The sequence below is a fragment of the Bubalus bubalis genome, chromosome 4 (genome assembly GCF_019923935.1).
Source record: "Bubalus bubalis isolate 160015118507 breed Murrah chromosome 4, NDDB_SH_1, whole genome shotgun sequence".
NCBI lineage: Eukaryota > Metazoa > Chordata > Mammalia > Artiodactyla > Bovidae > Bubalus > Bubalus bubalis.
In genome coordinates this window covers 150,018,571-150,038,484 of record NC_059160.1, presented here as the reverse complement: position 1 = coordinate 150,038,484, position 19,914 = coordinate 150,018,571, and the positions used below count along the sequence as shown (strand labels likewise).

At 48.2% G+C, this 19,914-nt stretch overlaps 2 protein-coding genes across 2 annotated transcripts in view; one reads left to right on the top strand and one right to left on the bottom strand.

Annotated features, from left to right (window-relative positions):
• The window catches only part of SAMD8 (sterile alpha motif domain containing 8), a 116,151-nt gene that overhangs the window by 75,668 nt on the left and 20,569 nt on the right, over positions 1–19,914 (bottom strand). Inside the window, exon 2 of the mRNA XM_044942293.2 lies at positions 13,026–13,211. The gene's annotated coding sequence lies outside the window, so the exon portion shown is untranslated. The remainder of the gene's footprint in view (positions 1–13,025; positions 13,212–19,914) is intronic.
• The window catches only part of DUSP29 (dual specificity phosphatase 29), a 32,783-nt gene continuing 21,045 nt past the window's right edge, over positions 8,177–19,914 (top strand). The window contains exons 1-2 of the mRNA XM_006055854.4: positions 8,177–8,327; positions 19,021–19,254. Of these exons, the coding sequence (XP_006055916.3) occupies positions 8,242–8,327; positions 19,021–19,254 (320 nt within the window). The 5' untranslated portion in view covers positions 8,177–8,241. The remainder of the gene's footprint in view (positions 8,328–19,020; positions 19,255–19,914) is intronic.

Here is a 19,914-nt window from a genome sequence, read left to right as displayed (position 1 = left end):
GGGACCCTGGTGCCTTCTACCTCGCTGCTCTGCCAGCCCTGAGAGTGTTGTTCTTGTCTGCCCAGTGGAAGCTGGGTCACGGGCACATCTGTAGCCCATGGCTTTCTACTACCTGGCTGCTTCAGCATCCCTGGCTTGTTCCCTTAACCCTACTCACACTCTGTATGCAGTCCCTTCATTGATATCTCTTTCTCTAAACTCTCCCTGGTGAATTCTGCCCCTTTTCAGCCTGTGACTAAAGGGTCCACTGCACACAATGTGTTAAAGTCAACCCCTCCCTAAAACTTAGCTCAGTTCAGCTTATAGATATATGTGGTGGTGGTGTTTTATTCGCTAAACTTGTCCGAATCTTTGTGACCCCATGGACTTTGTAGGCCCACTAGGCTCCTTCGCCCATGGAATTTCCAAGGCAGGAATACTGGAGTGGGTTGCCATTTCCTTCTCCAGGGCATCTTCCCAACCCAGGGGTCAAACTTGTGTCTCCTGCATTGCAGGCGGATTCTTTACTCACTGAGCCAGCGGGGAAGCCCCCATATATTAATATATGTCTACATGTGTATCTATACGGCTGTGCGTATTTATATTTGTATATACATGTGTGTGCATATGTTTATATATTGATACATGGGTGTCTGTGTGTATTTTCCTATCCCAGACAATGCCCCCAAATCTAACTGGAATTGGCACAAGATACGTGTCATAACTAAACCTGCGTGGGTTGGCACTGAACTGAAAACGTCCGTGACAGTCTGGAGTAACAGCACTCTGTGCAGCGAGTGTTTGTTGAGTGCCTATGGTACATTACCACAGATGCTCCCATCTAGCCCTCTTCCCCCAGTGCCAAGGCTGGCCTTCTCTGAGCATCTGTTCTGAGCTTCCTGGCTCTTCTGGGCAACCGCGGTCCCTTGTGCACCCCCATCACAGCCCTCGCCTCTCGTGCTGCTGGTGTGTGTTCAGAGGTTTCTGTTTTTCTGCTGGGCAATGAGCTCATCCAGGGCAGACCCTGGTTTCCTGCTCCAAGGACAGGGCCTGGACTCAGAGTAGGGCATCACTTCAATAAATAAGTGAAGCACACAGGGGGCGTTTCAGCTCCCAACCTAATGGTTTATTAGGATTAAATGTTCATTTAATCCTCTCTAGGGGCCTCTTGAGAAACCTATATGCAGGTGAGGAAGCAACAGTTAGAATTGGACATGGAACAACAGAACTGGCTCCAAATAGGAAAAGGTGTACGTCAAGGCTGAATATTGTCACCCTGCTTATTTAGCTTATATACAGAGTACATCATAAGAAACGCTGGACTGGAAGAAGCACAAGCTGGAATCAAGATTGCTGGGAGAAATATCAATAACCTCAGATATGCAGATGACACCACCCTTATGGCAGAAAGTGAAGAGGAACTCAAAAGCCTCTTGATGAAAGTGAAAAGTGGAGAGGGAAAAAGTTGGCTTAAAGCTCAACATTCAGAAAATGAAGATCATGGCATCTGGTCCCATCACTTCATGGCAAATAGATGGGGAAACAGTGGAAACAGTGTCAGACTTTATTTTTGGGGGCTGGCTCCAAAATCACTGCAGATGGTGACTGCAGCCATGAAATTAAAAGATGCTTACTCCTTGGAAGGAAAGTTATGACCAACCTACATAGCATGTTAAAAAGCAGAGACATTACTTTGCCAACAAAGGTCCATCTAGTCAAGGCTATGTATGGATGTGAGAGTTGGACTGTGAAGAAAGCTGAGCGCTGAAGAATTGATGCTTTTGAACTGTAGTGTTGGAGAGGACTCTTGAGAGTCCCCTTGGACTGCAAGAAGATCCAACCAGTCCATTCTGAAGATCAGCCCTGGGATTTCTTTGGAAGGAATGATGCTAAAGCTGAAACTCCAGTACTTTGGCCACCTCATGCGAAGAGTTGACTCACCGGAAAAGCCTCTGATGCTGGGAGGGATTGCAGGCAGGAGGAGAAGGGGATGACAGAGGATGAGATGGCTGGCTGGCATCACTGACTCAATGGACGTGAGTCTGAGTGAACTCCGGGAGTTGGTGATGGACAGGGAGGCCTGGTGTGCTGTGATTCATGGGGTCGCAAAGAGTCGGACACGACTGAGCGACTGAACTGAACTGAGGGGCTTCTTAATCTATCCAGTGGGAGACAAAAACAATTAACCAGAATTGAGGGAGAATGAGAACAGCAATGGCTAGTGTATAATGTTTTCTGCGTCCAAGCCAAGGGCTTCATATGCATCATTTTATTTAATCTGCATGGTAACCCCATAGGTAAACCCTGTTATTAGATACAATGTACAGGCTCAAGGAAGCAAAGGGACTTGTACCAGCTCAGAGTTGTGCCCGAGACAGGATTTGAATCCAAGTCCTGTTTTGCAAGCACATGCCCTTTCCTCCTCCACTCTCCTGCCTCCCACACATGAATAATCACACTGTCAAGCCTCATCAATGTTACTTTGATGCACTAACAGGCCGTGAAGAGGAAACAGCCATCTATCTGTAAAATAAACAAGTCCTGGCATGCAGACAGAGGTGCTAATAGAGACGCAATTTACCCATTTGCTGAGATCACTGACAGACTCAAGCAGGGCTCAAACAGCAGTCATCTGGGAAAGGGGGGTTGGGGGGACCCCGACCTACAGCCCATGCCCCGGGTCCTCAGGGCTCCAGAGCCCCCCAGAAGGAGGTTGGCAGCAGGCACTCCCAGTATTTTGACAGCCAGGCAGATAAACAGAGGTATCAATTTCAGAGAAACATCCTCGGCTCTTAGGTCTTCTCTCCAAACACAAAGTCCTCACATCGCTAGGTCATCAATGTCAAGAGTGAGAGCTCCACAGCAGACATGGCCCTGCTGGCTGCCAGCAAGCTCCCTGGAGAGTCACAGAAGCCTTCAAGGCACCCACACACCGGGGACAACCTGGGCTGGAAGGAGGTAGGTCAGGCCTGGATAGATGGAAACCCCCATTGCGATTCCCGTCAGCACAAGGTCTTGTCTCACTCTCAGTGACCCGGGCTGTCCAGTATGGGAGCCCCCGGCCCCTTGGGCTATTGAGCACTTGAAATGTGACTGGTCCAAGATGAGATGTGTTATAAGTGTAAGATACTCAGATTTCAAAGATTTCATATAGAAAAAGGCATGTCAAATATCTCAATAATTTTTATACCAATTACATATTGACACTGTACTATTTGGGGTATGGTTAAATAAAATACATTAAAATTAATTTCACCTGTTTGTTTCTACTCCTTAATGTGGCTACTAGAAAAAAAAATTTTTTGGCTGAGTTGCGAATAGGGATTGAACCCAGGGCCATGGCAGTAAAAGCACGAAATACTAATCACTGGACCATGGGGAACTCCCCCTAGAAAATTTTAAGTTGCAAACACGGCTTTGCACTATATATCTTTTAAACAGTGCTGATCTGAAGAATAAAATAAAAGGGACAATTCAAAGTGAACAAAGAAATTTTTATCAAAATGCAAATTAAATGAAAATAAAACATGGGAAACATCTCCATGTGTATTTTTAAGACTTCTTTTTTAAAAAAAACATTCAAAGTTTCTATTGAAAGTAAAAAGGAATATATAACTGTTGGATATCAAAGTTTTAAATCAAAACAATCTAAATAAACTCCCAAATCTTAACTCACTTCTCTGAAAGCTTTGTTAAATCTTATATAAACAACTGTTACAAAAACAAAATGATGGATAATTCTAGTAGTCAATGTAAAGAAGTGGCATTTCGCTTCACAGTTACATCTAGACCTGCATATAATATATATGCTTTAAAGAAGTCTATGAATTGTTTAACACACCAAAATATCCCTCAGCTGTTGTGTGACTGTTGGGAATACCACACTAATGCCAGGTCACCTCCAGAGCCCTGGAGCAGAACGCAGACACAACGGATGCTCAGCACCACCAGGTCCGTGTGCCTGCTGAGCCGACGACTGATTCAGCAGGATAAGCCGTCCCGCTTCCCCGGCTCCAGTCCTCTCTGGAACCCCGAGCTAGCAGTGACACAACCCACCAACCTTCACGGAATTCAGACTCAGTCACTTCTCATTCCGAGGACACTGAGTAAGGGAAGGGCAAGCACATTCTCTGCGGCCTAAATGGCGTTAATCGCAAAAGCCGATGGAGTTATGGGTCACTAGGCGCCTGTGAGAAGAGCCAGACCCTGGGTGAATGAGTTGCCCACACCCTTTTTAATTTTTAAATTTACACGCAGCAAAGTTCACTCTGTCTTTTTACTGACAAATTTGTACGGTTGCATCATCACTACTATGACCAACACACGCAACAGTCGCTGCGATCCCCAACATTCTTACCCAGGTTTGGCACTGGCAGCTTCTTGCTTGTTTTTAGCCATTCAAATGAGTGCTCAGCAGCATCTCAATATGTGTGTGTGTGTGTGGCATGAGACACAGAGAGAGAGACAGAGAGAGATAGAGGTGGGGATCTCTAAGAAAGAAGCTCAGCGAAGGGCTCCTTCTTCCAGGGTCTGTGGATGATACTGTCTAGGGGAGTCAAAAAAAAAAAAAAACTCCTCTCTCAGGTGGGTGACAGTGACTTATCCGGGAAAATGCCATGGTGGGCTTTTTGATAAGAAAGGGAGGCCCCTAGCTTATTCTGCTTGGGAGGCTGAGACTAAGAGGGAGCTGATGTGCTCAGCATAATCACTGGAGAGCAGGAATCTGGGAGGTTCCTGAGGGAGCTCTGGAGGAGAGAGGGAGAGGCCCAGGAGGGAAGGAAAGGAAAGCTGTGACGACTGTACACACAGCGAGGAGCCTCGTGAACACGGCAGGCGCAGGGACGGTGCCTCAAGACGGAGACATTCCCTGGGAGCGGGGCCCAGCCAACAACTTCCTAAGACTGAGGAGCTCAGACGTGGAATTTGGAATTGCCTCCTGCTCTGTGCTGTGGTCCCCTCTGCCACACGCAGCGGCGCTGGGTGAGTGGTGCTTTGGAGGAAGAACAGAAGAGCACGGTGTCGAGCCTGGGGTGAGGCTGGAGGAGAGGAGGGTGGCATGTGCCAGTGAGGTGGAGAGGCAAGAAGGCTGCGGGGACACTGCCCCAGAGAAACGAGAGCCGTCCTACCTGGACTCCTTCCAGAGGACAGCAGTCCTTGGAGATGCCGTGGAGGGCTCTGGGTGGGCTGCAGAACACGGGCCTCAGTTTGTTTGCTTTTCTTCTTAACATGAAAGAAGAAAGACCATTGTGGACAGCAGAGGACCTCAAGCCATCAGACTACACCCGTGTGCTGCTGAGATATGGCCTCGGCCCTCTGGGTTCCATCTGGGAGGGCACCCTCTCCCTGGGCTCTGGCTGGATTCAGCATCCACATAAACTCTGGTGTCCACAGAGCAAGAACCTCTGGATCTTTTCAAACCAGAAAAGTCAGGTACTAGTCAAATATCACATACTAGTTTTCCTGCTACTGCTGCTATAGCAAGCCACCTCAAACTGAGTGGCTCAAAGCAACACTGATCTTCATACAGTCCTGGAGTCAGAAGCCTGACGTGGGTCTCATTTGGCTACATCAAGTCATGGGCAGAACTACATTCCTTCGGCAGGTTCTAAGGGAGAATCCATTGCCTTTTCCACTTCCAGAGGCTGTTCTTTAGTTTGTGGCCCCTTCCTCCATCTCCAAAGCTGGTAACAGGAAGCTGAGTCCTTCTCATAAGGACTCAACTCTCTTCTTCAGCCTCTCTCTTCCACTTTGAAGAGATATTCTGATTACATCAGGCCCACCTGGGTGATAGAGAGTACTCTCCCTATTCAAAGATCTTGTGATTGGCACTCTTAATTCCACCTGCAACCTTTATTCCCCTCTGCCTTGTAACATATTCACAGGTTCCAGGCATTAGGATGTGGACACCTTTGTGGGGGTGTGCATGAGTGTGAGTGTGTGTGTATTCTGCCTACCATACCTTGCCACTGCACATAAGTGGAATTCTGATCCAGAGTAGTGTCTGTGAAAATGGAGAAAGTAGAGGGAGATTCTGGGGGAAAGGAATTTGCTAATAAAATCACTTGAGTCAGAGAAGGCCACTTGAGTCAGAGAAGGCAGTGGCTTTGGGAGGAAACCTATGTCAAGTGCTGCCATATGTACGTTAAGTTCCTAAGAAGCTACAATGAAAACAACAGCTGTTTCTACAGATCACACTTTGCCTGCACTAGGGCGGTATGCTGTTGCATAGAATCCTGGTGGATTATCCTCGGAATCTTAAACAGTTAGAGACATCTCTGAGTCCAGCCAATGGTCACCTGGCTTGCTCCCATCCTGGCATAATGGTGTGTGTGCTGTGTCCACAACAGGCAGATCTTGGGGCATTCGCCCACAGCCTGAGTTCTGCCCTGAGAGCTGTGCAGAGAAAGTGGTCATTTCTCACAGGTGAGCCCTTCAGCTAACTAAAAGATGGACCAGATGTCCCCTACCACCACCACTCTTTTCTAATCAACTCTTCCCAGGGCTTCCTATAGTTTCTCATAATTAATTATGTGGTTTCCACTCTTCCCCACCCTTGTCACTCTCCTTTGGGCATCCTTTAATGTGTGAAGGATTGGCAACACGTAGGGTGTGGGGAGAGAGTCACCAGTCTTCTGATCACAGCATTTAGGGGCTAGTCTAGTGGAGGTGATAATCCAGCAACACACATCAATCTTTCCTTGGCCATCCTTCTAGACAGTGTGAAATACTACCTTGCTCTGTTAATGGTTATCTCTCTATCCATCCCAGATGTCTTTAGCTATTTTGCCCCCTCTGAATCTACATCTTCAGCAGCTCCTCTTGCTAGTTCAGCCCTTAACTTGGGCTGGGTTTGGAACTGAGGCTGGGACTGGCCCCCCAGGCTCCCAGCTAGATGGAAACCTTTCTTCAGCCTCAGTTAGTTTCAGCATCTCTGACTTCTCCAGTTCTTGGGGCAATTGCAGAAGGGACACGTGACAGCAGGGACGTGTGGACCCTGACAGCTTGACCTCCTTAATGCATTCTGTGTGCTTAAATCCCGAGCACTCTGCCTTGTGCATATTCTCTGCACCAAGAAATCAATAAAAGCAAAATCTTTCTTAGCAGTTTCGCAATGAAAAATAGAAGACATAATTGCTCTAAATGAAACCGGCAGTCATCAAACATGCGAATTGTTTTGGTTTGCTGAATACAAAGTTGTAGAGGGCAATATAATGACCCCAACATAAGAAGAGACCCTACTAAGTGAAGGATGTAGACAGACTGGGGACCCCCTACCCACTCCCCCTAATCCTTCACACACTGAAGGATGCCCAAAAAGGGTGACAGGATGGGAAAGGATGGAAAATCAAGTCACTCATTAAAAGGAACTATAGGAAGCCTTGGAATGATTTTACCAGAAAAATAGAGGAGCCTGGACAGGACTATCCCCCGACCCCTGCAGCCCTAAAAAAGAAGACCATAGCAGGGGTGGTGGTGGGGACGTAGGAGCAAAGAAGGCTGGGCCAAAGAGATGGGAGGCTGAGAGAAGGAATTGCTAAGAAGAGAGATCTGGGAATGACTGTTGAATTGGGAATATTTTTGGCCTCCTAATACCATCCAGTATTTTTAAAATGTTTAGCATGTATCAGGCACTGGCTATATATTTCCACACTGTATTTCATGTAACTCTCATAACAACATAAGAGGGTGGCATTATGATTATTTTCCCCACTGAAGCCCAGGCATGGGTTGGACACCTGCCGAAGGTCTCACAAGAAGGGACACAATGCAAATGAACCCAAGCTTCCAGTTTCTCTGGAAGGTGGATGTGGTTCACTGATCACCCTGCATGATGTGGCAATAATTCCATTCACTCCTCAGAGACAGCTCCACCAACTCCCAGAAAATACTGGAGTGGAGAGTTCTCCAGGCTGGGGGCCCCCTGCCCTTGCACAGGCACTGTGCCAGCTTGCAAAACGCCCCCATTCCAGCTGCTCCAGGACAGAGCCCCAGGCAGGGCCCCGCAGGCACCTGGCCTCATCCATCCCAAGAAAACAAAGCCAGGAAATCCCCCTGCCTGTCCCCGCGTTAGTGGCCGCATGTCCCGCCTCCGTGGCTGGGCTGGGGACAAGCGTGTGTGCTCCAGGTACAGGACTCCCAAAGTCAAGGGTTTCAGGTGACACTGGCAAATCATTTTGCAAGCAGATGCCACAGGTCTCCTCACAGACTGGGCAGCACACAAGGTCAGTGTCAGCAGATCTGACCCTAAAAATAGGCACTTGGATGCCAGTCAGAGTGGCTGGGTGTGCGGCTGCCACACGCCCCACGGACCAGCGCCTCCTGACCAGGCCAGGACCCAGTGCGCACAGGTAAGGCCCTCTGGTGGGGAGACTGGCATCTCTTGGGTTCAGTCAAGTGTTCTTTGGGGTCCCGGGTGTGGGGATCAGAGGACCCCTTTCCACCTGGTCTCTGGAGCAGCAGAGACCAGCTGACATCTTCTCAGTTTGATAGGCTTCTTGCTCTGTCTTTCCCTAAAGACTCCCAAGAAATTTTCTCCACTTTCCTTCCTCTAAATCTAAGCTTACAGTTCAATGACCATTTCTAAAGGATAATAGGGTGGGTTAAATCTCATCGGGCCCTTCTGAGGCACTGGATGCATTGCCTCACATATCATATTCCAGCAAGGTTCTGCATTTATCCATTTAGCCAGTAGAGGGGAAAAAAACCTCAGCAGGAGGTGAGGGTAGAATGGAGACACCCGTGGTGACTCAAGCGTGGGGCAGCACAAATTACAACTAAGTCCTCAAAACCCTGGGGATGAGAACGCTTCCTGTGTCCTCAGTAACCCTAAACATCATTTGGACAGAGTGGTTATTTTTGAAGCTTTTTCCTGTCCTGGTGGGAGGGTGGGTTGGGGATGATTGCTCTGGTAGAGACGGGGAGACTGGGTCACTGAGGGGTTTGGCCTCTGGACCAGGACACCAGCGCCTGTAGGCAGGAAGGTGGGACCATGTCCTGTATCTCAGACCAAGGCTCTCCCATTAGACCCTGGGCCCTTGTTCTGTGGCCCCAGTGGCCCCTCATGGGCCTGGACCCAAGAGTTGGGAGTGGGGGACTCTGAATGTTGAGGAAATCGGAGAACATTCCAAGGGGAACCACTTCAAGTAAGATGGGGGAAGGTGCAAGGTGTGTGTGTGGAGAAGCTGCCCCACTAAAGGCCCAGCATCTGAGGGGCTCTGTACTCGGTCTGTGTTCTTATGCCCCGAACCTTCCATCGTGCCCTCGTCTTTGTCTTCTTCAGAACAGAAGCATTTTGTTCCCACCAAATGACATTTGCCAACAGCACTTGAAGGGCTTCTGAGCTGAATCCTGTACAGGGGAACAACCTGGGGCCTGGAGGGGGAGGTGGGACGTGGGAGAGGGTCTAAGGAGTCAGGGGGAGGTCAGAGGCTCTTCAGGGGCAAAAACAGATCCATGCTGGGGGGTTGGGGCGATGGCCCTCCACCATCTGACGAGCTGGAAGCCCTTGCTGGGGGCATGTCGGTCCTAGGGTGGCACTGGACTGGAGGGGACCCTGAGTCCTGACTGAGGCTGGATTTCCAGTGGCTGCTGACAACCTCACAGGGGACAAGGGGCAGAGGGGACCCTGAGGCCGGGGGCTTAGTTGTGTTTCCTGTCACCCTGGTGACGCCCAGCTGAGTCCACTTGGGGAGGGGGAAGCTTGCCCTCCCTGGAGCCAGGGCTGGCCTTTTCCAGACACTGCAACCCTGTGAGTCGGCAAGGGGTCCTGGCTGGCCACATGTGAGGCGCGGCTCAGAGAGCCTGTCTTCTAGGTAGTCACATGGCCATGTACTTACTACTTGGACTGCAGCAGCCCGGGGAGGGATGTGCCTCATCACCTTCACTTCAGATGAGCACACTGAGACACAAAGCCTTGGAGTAGCTTTTCCAGCATCACACAGCCCAGACCACAGCAAGGCCAGTGTGCCTCAGAGCCTGGCCACATAGCCACTGTGCTCAGGTGGCCCTCCGTGAGGTAGGGGTGGGGGACACCTCACCCACTTCCCTCGTTGCCTGAACTCCCGCCTGCACGAGGCCACTCCAGGTCCTGGTGTCAGGAGGCAGAGCTCCGTGTGTCCCCTCCAGCCTGACTCCAGGGCAGATAACCCTTGATGGCTCTGGACCCACCACTTCCACAGCAAATAGGGGATCAAGTCTCATCACAGCCTGGCATGGGCACCAGATATTAACAAATTAGAGAGAGACCTTTCTCCTCCTCCCCAAAGCTCTGCTTGTACTTCACCCATGAGCAAAGGAGCCCCATCACCCAGAGGAAGATGTTCAGACATATTAATGCCCCATCCTGTCTGCCACGACTACCCCCACAGAGACCTTTGGCCCCCAGTTCTACCCCTATTCCTAACACATTCTGGGCTCAGAACTTAGCTCCTAACACAGTGGTAGCAGTGGGAGGTGGGAGCTTGGCCTACAGCCTTCACACGGCCTAGAGCCTCCTCTGCGCAGCACAGACAGATGGACCCAGTGAGTGAGAGTGGTGCGGATGGCAAGTGGGGGGGAGGTGAGACCATGGTGAGGGCTGCACCCCCACAGTCTACCCCCACATCTTCCCCCCTCATGAGGAAGCCTCACATTTTGAGGTGGCACATAGTGGGAAGTGACCCTTGAAAGAGAGGGGCTAAAAGGCCATCTATTCCTGAATTCATGAGCTGTGTAACTGCCTGCAGTGTTTATACCACCACTGCTCTGGTCAGAGGCTCTTGCGGTCCCCTGTGCCACAGCGTCCTCTCCCCTGCGGGGCTGGTCGTGGAGGTCAAGGCAACCCCGGCCGGCCCCCTTGTCTGGGAAGGAAGCTGCATGTGGCCCTCCAGCCTCCTCACGGTTTCCGGGAGGCCCAACTCTGCCAAACCAAGACTGAAAAAAATCAATTAGGAGTTCATAAATTACCACCCTGAAGCACTTTGAAACCATTTGAAGAGTTAATCAAACAAGTTAATGACATCAACCCCATCTTAGAAGGAATATTAAATTACCTCTTTAAATGAAGCCTTCTCTGTTTTTTTTAATAAAAGGATTTTACATTAATTCACATAATTGCCTCCTATTAACATATTTGCCAGAATCCAAAAGGAAAAGAAAAATCTGTTAAACTTGGGTTGTGTCTGATATATGAGGAATTAAATTATAGGCAACAAAAAATTCCTAAGGTTTTCACATCCAGGTTTTAATATTTTAAAAATCCCACAACTTTTATTTCCTAGTTGGGATCATTTTCGCAGATTTAAGATGCATAAAGACAAGCATGACTTGCGGTAAATTAAAAACATGTATATTCATATACATATACTGCTGCCAAATTCTGCCCTTCCACGTACCCTTGTGGTAGGTATTACTCTCCTAATAGAGTAATTTTCCCAACCACAATAACATTTTTACTCTCCCCCTTCTTTCAAGGCACATTCCAAGCCCAACTTGGGTGGTGTCATGATTAACTTTCCCCAAGAGCCCAACGCATTTAGGAAGGTAAATATGTTATGTCCATAAATACAGGATACCTTCAAAGGAAGAGGATTCATTTTTAGAAGATTAAATTATAAACTGCTCTACTAGACCAGAAACTTGTAGAAGGCAGAGACCTCTCTGGCCCAGCCCAGGCCTGGCACTTAACAGAGGGATATGGTGGACTGTGGGGGTGAGCAGGGCCAGGCCTAACTTCTGAGGTGAAGTCAAAAAGCAGCCCTGCTGCTGGCCGAATCAGCCTGACCAAGACCAGGCTCAGCAGAGTCAGAGAGTCCCAAGGGACGGGGATGGATGCTGCCCCCTCCACCTGAGGTCTGTCTCCAGTCCTTCAGAGGTAGATTTACCCCCAAAGAGTCAACACCCCACACTTGCACTGGCCTCTTCTAAGTCCCTGCACCTATTGGGTTTTCTTTTTCTTAAAGAAACTGTATACACTTCAGAACCCACAAAACTTGACTCACTTCTGGTTTTCCGGGAAGCACTGAGGGACCAGAATGACTCGGTGATGTGACCCAGGCCTGGCTCTGCCACCAGAGGGCTCTCGGAGGATACAGCCCCGCCGCTGGGAAATTCACATGGCCTGGAAGGTGCTCGGCGCTGTGTGTCATGGCAGGAACTCCTGGTCAGGCCTTGTCCTGAGGCCACCTGTCTGTACCTTCAGTCCACAGGTTTAGAAAGTGCATGTACCACACCCAGAACAGTTCTCAAACAGAACCTTCACAGGCTTCCTGCCCGTGCCATACACTCTCAAGTATTATATGTTCATCACAAGAGATCTTAGAAAAGATGGCTCCTTAGAAAAAAGAATAAGCTCATATAATTTCATCATTCAAAATAAGCATATGCTTAGTGTTAATGTTTTGGTGAAATGTATTTTTGTACAAGAACAGAATCAGACTATACATGCTGCTTCACACACTTCTGGTCTCTTCTCTCCACCAACACAAGCCTCTTCCCCTTTGATTTCTCAAAACCACAGCAAAGACAGCAGTCTGTACCATCTAACAGTTTCACTGAAGTTTCAGGGTGACAACGAGAGGGCTGACATAGCCATAGTCGCTAAGTCATGTCCAACTCTTTTGCGATCCCATGGACTGTAGCCTGCCAGGCTCCTCTGCCCCTGGGATCTCCCAGGCAAGAATACTGGAGTGAGGTGCCATTTCCCTCTCCAGGGGGTCTTCCTGACCCATGGATCAAACCCACGTCTCCAGCATTGGAGGAGGACTCTTTAGCACTGAGCCACTAGGGAAGACTGATACAGTCGGTTGCTGTTCAGTCACTCAGCCATGTCCGACTCTTTGCAACCACAGAGTTAAGCATGGGGATCCCTGTTCTGAGGAATCCTGTGGCTGTGTACCCTGGATGCTCCTCACCTGGCTCCCAAGCCCTGCCTCCCACAGCCTACAGCCGTCCCCTCACACCCGCTCTGGGGATGTTCTAGAGGCTCAGAATGCCCCTTGCTTTCTTGTACAGAATAATTTAGCTTTTTGTTCACTCCATCACTTTCTGAAATATGCTTTAGGACTCACCTTTTCCCATCAAAAGGATCCTTCAATGGTGTTTTTTTGTTAATCGGGAGGCCTGTTCTGTGGCTCTCACTCCTGGACATGGCTACCTGGCCAATCTCTGCAGGCTCAAGGGGGTCCACTTAGATATTCAAGTTTCCTGCTGAAATGAATGATGCATCTCTCCACTGGGCTTCTTCCATCCTCCACCTTAGAAAGCAAAAGAATCCAGGGTAAGTGTGTGTTTTTGAAGCATCTTCATCCCTCTTGTTACAGTTCCATTTTATCAAAGAAGAAGGCAAAGCTCAGGAAGGATGAGACTTGTAGATCCGAGTCTTCAGTGATTGCTGAGGCTGTGAGAGTATAGAAGGGCCACCAGCCAGTGAATGTGGGGAGAGAGGGACAGAGAGGTAGAGGAGCCCCAGGAAACAGCCAGGCCCTGGAGGCAAGTCAGATGAAGTGGAAATCATAAATCCGAAGTCACAAGTAGCTTCCAGCCCAGACTGTTCTATTTGGCCAGCACAGTGAAAAAATACAGATGTGGTTATTTCTTATAAAATATGATTATTTATAAAGAATCCCAAAATAGAAGACACACAAAAATATCTTTCTGAGTCCTGCTACTTATTTACAGTATTTGGTGATTTTTTCCCTAGTTAAAAAAAAAAAAAAATATATATATATATATAATATAAAGTTTTTTTAATTGAAGTATACTTGATTTATAATATTGTTAGCTTTAGGTGTACAGTACAGTGATTCAGTTATATCAAAGAATATACATATATACTTTTTTTTCAGATTCCTTCCCTTATAGATTATTGTAAGACATATAGTTCCCTGTGTTATATGGTAGGTCCCTGGTTATCTACTTTGTATAGAGTCATGTGCATATGTTAATCCTAAATTCCATAAAAATTTTTTTTTTACACAAAGTCAAATCATGGTGTCAAAATTATATTTCTAAATTCAGCTTTAGCCCTTCTTCACTGGCAAGGGAAACCTTTAATCAAACACAAGCTGTACCATTGAAAAACCTGACATGGAGTCAGGATTAACGAGGGATCCCAATTTTGATTATTCCTGGAAATAGTTTCTCAAAGCAAGGCTACTGTTTCACAGAGGGAAACGGCGCTTGGGCCTTATAGGTCAAGTACCACTCAGTCTCGGCGTTCTCTGTTATCACAGTGTCTTTGAATGTTTTAAGATCACAGTGTCTTAAGAATGTTTTAAGATCATGTATCTTAGTTGGGTTCCCTCCAAGGCAGACCCTGAAACCAGGGTTTGAGAACAAGTTGTTGTGAGGTGCTTCAATAAACAGGATCAGTGCAAAGACCAGAAAATACTCTCAATCAGGGAAATAAAGGGGCTTGAGGGACGAAGTCTTTTGTGTATAACGAGCTGTCCACTGCAGTGATCCAAACTGAGGAATGGAACAGGACAAGATTAGTCTCTAGTGCAGCTGCCTACTGACTTAAATTTTTTAAATCAGCTGATTTCCCACAAAACTCTGGCTTTCTGACTTTTCATAAAAATAACCAATATAGGCTTGCATTCCCACATGGAATGGCAAGCTGCTGCCCCCTTCAGTGGGGCCGTTTCCTCGCCACTGTGCCACAGTCCGCACCACTCCCTGATGTCTCCTCAATTCAGTTCAGTTCAGTCGCTCAGTCGTGTCCGACTCTTTGCGACCCCATGAATCGCAGCACGCCAGGCCTCCCTGTCCATCACCAACTCCCGGAGTTCACTCAGACTCACGTCCATCGAGTCAGTGATGCCATCCAGCCATCTCATCCTCTGTCATCTCCTTCTCCTCCTGCCCCCGATCCTTCCCAGCATCAGAGTCTTTTCCAATGCTCCTACCTGAGGCCAATAGTTGGGCTTTTGCTTGTTTTATTCTTTAACACCCAACGTACTTAACTCCTCTGTTATCTGCCTGGCCCTCCAGGAAGGAGCCTGAGTCTATCATCCTTTGAGAAGAGGCAAGCTGATGCTGCAAATAAAGGCCAAGTAGCCATAAAGTTGACATTTGATTTCCTGGGACCAAACCTTTCAATATGAAGCTGTAACAGGAACCTGGAGGCCTCTCTTGACAACCTGCCCAGCTCTCATTATGACATTTAGCCTGTGATTGATATTGTATGTGTCATCGAGACCTTGGCAGTTAATCTTTAGGTCAAATCTATGGAAACCAAACAGAGCAGGTTTGTCTTCCCCTTCCACTTTGGCTGTGATCTGGGAAACAGACGCTCCTGGCCTCTATGAGATCCAGAAATTTGGGAGCCATGCAGAGAGATGCACACAAGCCGCCTTCAGGATTTGGAAAGATTACAGGTCTGTGGTTTCTGGACGGCTCTGTGCTTTGTTCTCTCCCCCCATTCAATCTACATGCTGGAGGATAATAGATCCCAGAGCTCCCTCTGCGTGCCAAGCTGCTCTGGGTAGACCACACCACTTCCGCTTCTGTCTGGAAATCCAGCCGAGGCTTTCAGCACGGGGATGGGGATGGCTCCCTCCACAGTATAATGAAGGAGGACCAGCCTCAGCAAGGGTGAGGTCACCTTCAGTGATCAAAGGAGGCAGGCAGAGGGTTCAGAATGCAGTTACTTCAGCATCTCCCTAAAATCCAATCTTCTGAAGCCTACTTTGGTAGCAGTCAGGGTTCAAAATGGCTCAAACCTTCACATTTCAGTTCCCAGCTTTGACTCACTGTGAAACAGGAAGAGCTGGTGCCATGGACAAGCTGAGCTCTAGACCTCTCAAAATTAAAGCACCTCAGGCCTGCAGCAGGCAGAGTGTGCTTACACTCTCAGGAGACTGGGTGCCTGTGCTGGTTCCTCCACAGACGTTTCCATCCATTCCTTGAAATAATGCCTCCCTTGGTGATTGCAAATGCCAGCAGCCATGCCCCAGAGCAGAGTTCGGGTCTGAGTAACTCCCCGCTGCAGGGGACTGTCCATCCTGTGTTCTGCTGCTCACTCACCTTCCGTCCTCCTCCAAATTAGCCCAAGGCTCCTTCCTGCCCCATCAGCTCCACTAAGCCCCTAGCACAAGCCCCCAATCTTATTCACTGCCCTCGGTCATCCATTCACTCCTTCCGTTCAATCCCTAGGCCATTCCCTCATTCAATAAATACTTTCTGATCCCCTCTTACATGTCAGACACTGAGGCTGCAAACAACACAAAGGAGCATCTTCAGGGAACCTCGGCAAAAGGCTATCTAGCCCCTCTCTTGTCCCAGTCCCACATCCTTATTAGGGGCTAAAGACTTGGGTCTGCACTTCAATGAGAACATGGAAAAGCATATTGAGCACCCTTCCTACCCTTCTGTTGACTCAACAGCTCCTTGACTCTTGAACCACATACTTGGGCAATTATTATCAAACTTTAGTTAGCATGAGACTCACTTGGGAGTTTGTTAAAATACAGACTCGTAGACACCACCCTGGTTTAGGGTACAACTCAGGAATCTTCAAGAGCCAGATGATTCTGTGGGAGGTAGCCTTTAGATCACACTTCCACAGACTCCAAAGAGAGGCCTCTGCAGCCCATTGCCCCCACCCCTCCACTCAGGGTCCTGCAGGAAAAAGTCACAGATCCTGACCTCCCATGATCACCAAAGACTGCTAGCCAGTGATCCTTTAATTCATCTACTGTGAACTTGGCTGAATCAAACTTCCCAGAGCAGTAGTTTCAGCCCTTTTCTTCTAAAAAAAAAAAAAATTTAATGTAAACTTTCATGCATAGAGAGAGTAACAGTGACTACGTGCGGCCCTCATCCTTGGCAAATCCTGCCTCATCACACCTCTATCCATTCCCCTCACCCCATACACAATATATGATTACATTTTCCAGTGGTATTATTTTTGAAGCAAATCCCAGACATTATATCATTTCATCCGTGAACATTTCACTACATATTTCTAAAAGATCAGACCCCGAGGTATAATTTAACTGTCCTCTGAATCTCCTGCAAAGCAGTTGCTAGATCTAGACTCTGAGGACTCTGATCAAAGATGCAGCTCTTCCTTTGGCAAAAGGCCTTCTGTGGCGGCGGCGGCGTTCCTCCATCAGAAGGCCCGGAGCGTCTGACCGCCACTTCTTACCTCGCAGCTGTCAGTGCTCAGCTCCTGCCTCCATTAGCTCCTCAGGTGATGTAAAATGCTGCTTTCTTCCTTCTCTATTAAAGTTCTTCTATAAAAGAAAATTCCCCTCATCGACCCAGTAGTAGCGTTTGTATCAGAAAGGAACAACAACTGCTGGATTCTGTTTATTGACCTGTCTTCACAATGAGTTGGTTCCCTAGCATCTTCCAACAGTGAATGATTATTTTACGTATCATCACAACTTAAGTGCTTGACGTGTTTCTATCAGCTGCAGTTGTTTTTGTTATTCATGTTCAAACTGTCCCATTTTTGATAAGTGGGAGCCTCTCCGAGATGTGCTCTGGGTCCTTTCAATAGGATGCTACTGGTCTTTGAAGTTCCCAGGGATTTTTTACATTTTTAAGTCCCTGGGGCCTGCCCCTCCTCATGCTGTATTCTCCACTCTGACCCCTGCCCTCTCAGCAATTAAAAAAAAAATTTATTCCTTCACTTATTTATTTTTGGCAGCACTGGGTCCTCATTGCTACGTGTGAACTTTAACTAGTTGTGGTGAGTGGGGGCTATTCTTCGTGGCAGTGCATGGGTTTCTCATTGTGGTAGCTTCTCTTGTTGCAGATCATGGGCTCTAGGGTACTCAGACTTCAGTAGTTGGGGCTCGTGGGCTCAGTACAGGCTCAGTAGTTGTGGTGTATGGGCTCAGTTGCTCGCTGCATGTGGGATCTTCTGAGACCAAGGATCAAACCTGTGTCCCCTGTATTGGCAGGTGGATTCTTAACTGCTAGACCACCGGGTAAGCCCTCGGCAATTATTTTTTTCTCAGAAGACTAAGATCACCTATTACAAACATCCTCAATTTACAGTGTTCCTCATCTCCAAAATGAAGATAACCACAGCACCTATTAATTCGGGTTGTTAAGATTAAATGAGTTAATAATTGTAAAGCACTTGGAATAGTGCCTGGCACACATTAAGTGCTACATAAGGATCTGTTAAATATATGAATAGCATTCCCTGCCCATTTCTCGTCCGTGAGTTTCTCAGTGACTCCACCCCTTCCTCTTTCCCTACAGTTTCCCAGCACTGTGAGTACAACCTCCCTTCCCAGGCTGCCTGAGTGTATTGGTCACCCAGCCCACAGAACACATGGTGCCCAATTCCACGGAGATTCATTTCCTTGGGGACAATGGAAACTGTTCACACACATTCTATTCACAGAGGCTGACAAGCTCTACAAACATCCTGATCTGCAGACACAGCTTTCTAGCTTGGAATGTCTCTTCTGGATGACCACTAAATTAACACAACTGCCAGCCTCCTAGCTTGAGAGTGGCCAACATTGTGTTCAACCTTCTAACAAGTTGACAAACCCTCACACAGCCAAGTTTCCTCCCACCCCAAGACTTCTGAAACCCTGGAAATGCCTGGCTGCCCAGACCTCACAGGTTCTGGATCCCCAGATGTGCCCTTTCCACTGGACGACAACTCTCTGCAGACACTGAATACCATGCGTCTGGAAGGCCAGGGACCTTCTGGGCCTTCTTGTTCATGCTCAAAATGCCCTCAGTCTGCAGACTCCAGTCACATAAAGGAAAGAGTAGGCACCAACAAAGGGGTAAAAATCTAAAAGAAAAATGGCAAAGAACAGGCTGCCTGCAGGGATTTCTTAGACCCAAAGTCTGTCCTGGGTCTGCACCATATGCCCATGTCAGAGGGCATGCACCATGCTTGCTCTGCAGGGGACTGGAATGTCAGGGAAGTGTTAACTGCCATCATGACCTTCCTTGTTGACCTCCACAACCTGGGAAAAGGAAGGAGGATCAGAGCAAGCGGGGAAATCCCTGCCACATCTTCAGATCAGCTTTTACTCAACTCTGTCCCTGCTAACCCCCACCCTGATCCTCTCTCATGACCAGCTGCAGAAAGGAAAGAAAATCTCTTGGCTCCAAAATGACATCCAGAGAATCGAAGACAGGCCTCAAGAACGTCTACCCATCTGCCAAGAAGCTGCTGCCGAAGGTGGAGGAGGAGGGGGAGGCTGAGGATTACTGTACTCCTGGAGCTTTCGAGCTGGAGCGTCTCTTCTGGAAAGGCAGTCCTCAGTACACCCACGTCAACGAGGTCTGGCCCAAGCTCTACATCGGCGATGAGTAAGTGCCCAGATTCAGCCTCATGTTTGGTAGCCAGCCCTTCCCAGGTCACAGCCCTTGCTATCTTCCCACCATGAGCTCTTGCTTTCCAGGTTGGTTCTGAGAGAACTCTTTATCAGTTAGGGCTAAGTTTATTTTCCTATGACAGAAAACTCAGAAAAGGGGCTTAAGCAAGATAGTGGTTGGTGTGTCTCACATAAAAGATGTGGAGAGGAAGGAGAGCTGGCATGGCGACTCCAGGGCCATCAGCAGCTCAGGCTCCCACGTCTGGGCCCCACCATCCCCCAGGTGTGGCTTCCTTCTTCAAGGTTGCTTCATGACCTGACATTGCTAGTAGGGCTCCTGTCACCAACTGTAGGATCCAGACCATGGGAAGGGAGAGGACAAGGACTTCTTCCCCAAGGGAAGTCCCACCAAAGACTTCCCCTGCTCCTCGCTGCAAGAGAGGCTAGGAAATGTAGTCTGTTTTTAGCTGGGGATAAGACAAGCAAGAATGAAGTCAGTTCTCAGGTGGGTGGCATAAGAGCACATCACCCTCTGTATCAGGAAGTATGGTAGACCTAGCAAAGTTGAGGTCACTTCCCTTGATTTAGATTTTTATAGCCACCATGCCCTACTCTTCAAAAAAATGGGAAGTGCCTACTATAAATAATAATAGTG